This window comes from Triticum dicoccoides, chromosome 3A, assembly GCF_002162155.2.
Source record: "Triticum dicoccoides isolate Atlit2015 ecotype Zavitan chromosome 3A, WEW_v2.0, whole genome shotgun sequence".
Classification (NCBI taxonomy): Eukaryota; Viridiplantae; Streptophyta; class Magnoliopsida; order Poales; family Poaceae; genus Triticum; species Triticum dicoccoides.
Window position 1 is genome coordinate 478357249 of NC_041384.1, and position 4106 is coordinate 478361354.

At 44.3% G+C, this 4106-nt stretch overlaps 1 protein-coding gene across 1 annotated transcript; it reads left to right on the forward strand.

The window, feature by feature from the left end:
* The first annotated feature begins 593 nt into the window (after positions 1-593).
* LOC119268658 lies at positions 594-3319 on the forward strand. The gene is made up of 8 exons (XM_037550341.1): positions 594-929; positions 1057-1124; positions 1267-1414; positions 1499-1579; positions 2330-2416; positions 2568-2653; positions 2751-2871; positions 3049-3319. The coding sequence occupies exons 1-8, from the start codon at positions 672-674 to the stop codon at positions 3121-3123; spliced, it is 924 nt and encodes a 307-aa protein (XP_037406238.1). The 5' UTR covers positions 594-671; the 3' UTR covers positions 3124-3319.
* The last annotated feature ends 787 nt before the right edge of the window (positions 3320-4106 follow it).

A 4106-nucleotide genomic window follows, 5' to 3' on the forward strand; every position in this document is an offset into this window, starting at 1 on the left:
AACATCAATGTTTCATGCCAAAATTGTTTTCAACATTTTTTTTTGGATTTTGCTGTTCACCCAAACTCATGTGAGCTCACGTGCAGAACAACACTTTCGGAGTGTTGCAACTGTTGTATCTACATGGTCTATATGTCGGCCCAAGGGCCACCTGCCCACCGCTGCAGGGTGTGTAAAGTCACGTAGCATATATAGTTTTCTAAAAAAAAATGTAGCATATATCCCCCGCAAAAAAAAGCACACATAGTCGTTGACGTGTGTGGATGCATTAATGAGAAACTGAAAGATTTCGTTGAAATTGTTTGGTTGGAAATTTCTCGATCTTCTGCCATGCGACTGACTGACTGACTGAATCCTGTCGCCTTTCGGAGAGATTCGAGCTGAAATCACAAATTTAGAGCCTGCTTTTGCACTTTGTTCATCATTAACGAAGTCCGCGTTCGTGTTTGTCTGTGACTATGGCGAAGTCGTAATCTCACGGGAGCAAACAGGACCCACACGACAGGCGTCCACAGCAGCCAGCGAACGAGCCACGCCAACCCCAATCCATTCCACGGGCAGAGACGTCTCTGCGACGCGCGTGGCGCCACGACGCCTCTCCTGCACACATACATGGCGGCACCGGGTCGCGCCCCCCTCCTAACCGCCGCCGTCTGCCCGTCTGCACGCCCATGGCCACCCTCGCGCCACGCCCCGACCTCCTCCTCGTCGCTCTGAGAAGGTCCCGCGCTAGGACGCTTCGCGTCCGCGCCGCCGCCGTCCCACGTGCCCGCCGTCCTCCGGTGCCACCGCAGGCAGCGCGGCGCGTCTTCCTCGGCCTCGGCGCCGCTTTCGTCGACCAGCTCGCCCGCATGGCCTCTGGTGGTGCCCCGTCCCGCTCGTTCGTGGCCGCGGCGCGGCCAAGGCAGGGGGTCTCCCCGGTCGAAGAGGTTCGTATGCGCCACAGGCCAGACTTTCTTTGCTTCCTCCTAGAGTCCTAGACTCCTAGTGCGCCGTGCGCGCGGCGCGGCACCGGCATGTCTTTGAGCTGTGCAAATTGTCCGTCGTGCTTTGCAGATTTTGAAGAATGTGGAGTGGCCGGACGAGTTCCCTTTCAAGCCCGACGACTTCGGCCGCTTCGACGAGTAAGTAGCTCGGAGCACACTCACCACGCAGTGCGCGAGCAAAATTTTCAGGATTCCGAGTAGCCAGTGGCTTATGAATCTTGTATCTATTTGTATGACCTGATACCCCGATGATGTATGGTTCGTTCTTCTTACTTGGCAGGTCATCAGATACTGTGTTCTATTCGGCTCCCCGTTTTGTCACGCACATTGACGACCCAGCAATCAGAGCGCTCACAAAATACTACTCGCAAGTTCTTCCTCCAAGCAACACTCCAGGCGTGGCCATCCTGGACATGTGCAGTAGCTGGGTAGGAATTTTTGGAGTTCCCAAGTTATACCTGTCATCTCTACGTATTCTTGCCAAGTGGCTTACTGGTTTGCACTTTATCTAGGTGAGCCATTATCCAGCTGGGTACAAGCAAGAGAAGATCGTAGGGATGGGTATGAATGAAAACGAGCTGAAAAAGAATCCGGTATTGCTTCCTTACTGAACTAGTGTGATTTTGTACAATTGGTCTGCTATTCTCTTTTTCAGTTATAAGCTTATATAGAAACAGCTTTCAAAGCATTATGGATTGAGCAACATGGTCTCGATTTTTATTTTATTTTGGATTGAACAACAATTGACTCAGTTGGTGAGTTATGCTGCATTCTGATTCTCCTGATGGTTTTTGAGGTACTCCCTCTGTCCCAAAGTATAAAAACGTTTTTGACACTAGTATAGTGTAAAAAACGTTCTTATATTTTGGGACGGAGGGAGTAGTAGTCATACGACTTATGATGACTAAAATATATACTGTAGTATCTATGTTACTACAGAAGAAATGACTGTTGAGAAAAGGAAACCTTTTCTGGTGGTAATAGGATAAAAGTTAAGATAGGCACTTCAATCAGTCTCTGTCTGTAACTGAAGTATAGTAAGTTAGTAACTGGATACGATATGTAACTTCATTTCTTTCAAATATAACTTTGGTTTTACTAAATTAGTGTGATTTTGTATTTGGTCTGCTATATATATGTATGTGTTCAGTAACTATTGAGTCTAATTGAGGGCTCTCCATTGGGGCCATGGCAAATAATTCTAAACGTGATAGTGTACATGTGCTCTGCTAGGAATGTCTCTTTGTACTATTAACACGTCTTGCAGTTGCTATTTCTTTTCGGCTGATACACCGACCCTAATTTTATTGGCAACTCTCTTGATTGTTTGCTGGTAATAATAGGTTTTGACAGAGTATGTTGTGCAAGACCTCAATTTGAATCCGAAGCTTCCTTTTGACGATAACACCTTTGATGTTATAACGAACGTGGTATGGTGTTCTTATGATGAATTCAGTCCTGCTGAACAACTGGTCCATCTTTTGTAGGCATAACACATATTACTAATCTTACATTTGGGCCTCTATCTAGTTGCATGTATGGAATGATAATAAATTTCCTCTTTTCTTTTTTTGCTTCTAGGTTAGTGTAGACTACTTGACAAAACCAATGGATGTTTTTAAGGAGATGAGACGAATACTTAAACCATCTGGATTAGCTATCATGAGGTAAGAACTAGCATGACCGGTAAGACCATAAGAACTGTTTTTCGAATATCAGTTTTTCCTGTAATTTGTTCTAATCACGATTTAACTCTGGATACAGCTTTTCAAATCGCTGCTTTTGGACAAAAGCTATATCCATTTGGACATCAACTGGTGATGCTGACCATGCTTGGATAGTTGGTGCATACTACCATTATGCTGGAGGGTTCGAGCCCCCTGAGGTATGCCATCTGTCTAATAATTTACGCCACGACATGGTGTTCCTAGCAAGGGTTCAATGGCCTCCTAAATTTTGCATTTGCATGTACCTGTACATACTAGGTACATGGTTGTAACAATCTCCGCCTTTATGTGTTCAAATCAAGCCCCTTGATGCAGATCCTTTTCTGTTTTTACAGGCTGTTGATATATCTCCCAATCCAGGACAAACAGATCCGATGTACATTGTTTGCTCTAGAAAGAAAACTGCTTAATTAAATATATTTTGTATCGGAATTTTGCTTAAAAGACCAAATACTAGCTGACGCACATATATTTCTACCAAGAGGTGACTACTAACGACTCCGGTCTATTTACATGTACATGATTTCATATGTGGCACTCACTCGTATATTCTGCAGTGTTAAGTATTTTTTTTCTATTAGGAAAAGGCAGGCGTTCTGTCATTCACATACTTGTATATCTCTAACAGGTGGATAATGGGCTAATATGTTTTGTTAACTAAAAAAATCTGAATTAGTCCCTGAACTTTGATGATTGGGCCACCTAAACTGTGACGTGAAAATAATGTATCCATTCTACTCCCTCCGTTCCTAAATATTTGTCTTTCTAAAGATTTCAGCAAGTGACTACATACGAAGCAAAATGAGTGAATCTACACTCGAAAATAAGTCTATATACATCCGCATGTGGTAGTTCATTTGAAATCTCTAAAAAGACAAATATTTAGGAACGGAGGGAGTACTACCGAACGTTCAAAACAAAAGTACAAATGTTTTAGTGGTACAATATTCCATAGCTACGTATGGTTTGGTTGCTTCAAAATTTGTAGATTATGTTTATGGTGTGATAGCGTGGAAGGACCACACCTAAAATTTGTCACATGTAACAACTATCAACAGAGTAATTGATCATCTGTTAAGAAACATAAAAGGTTCTAATTGAACGTTTGTTCCTCTCGGTTCGGGAACCGAATGTTCTGTTGCCGCCAGATCTAGGCAGATGAGTGGCTCGGAGGAGAAATAAGAAATGAGGGTGGTGATGTGGGGTCTGCAAGAGTAAGGAAGAACTCTGATGCATGGATGTGTTCGCATACAAACATGTCGCCTGTGTGTCCTTGTCGTGAAGCACGGTATGCCGACGATGTCTCTGGAAACCAGAAACCTCACACGCCTTGGAGGGACTCCATCAGGGTGCGATGCGGCTTTGGGCTGCCCAAGGCTAGCCTGGGTGAAGG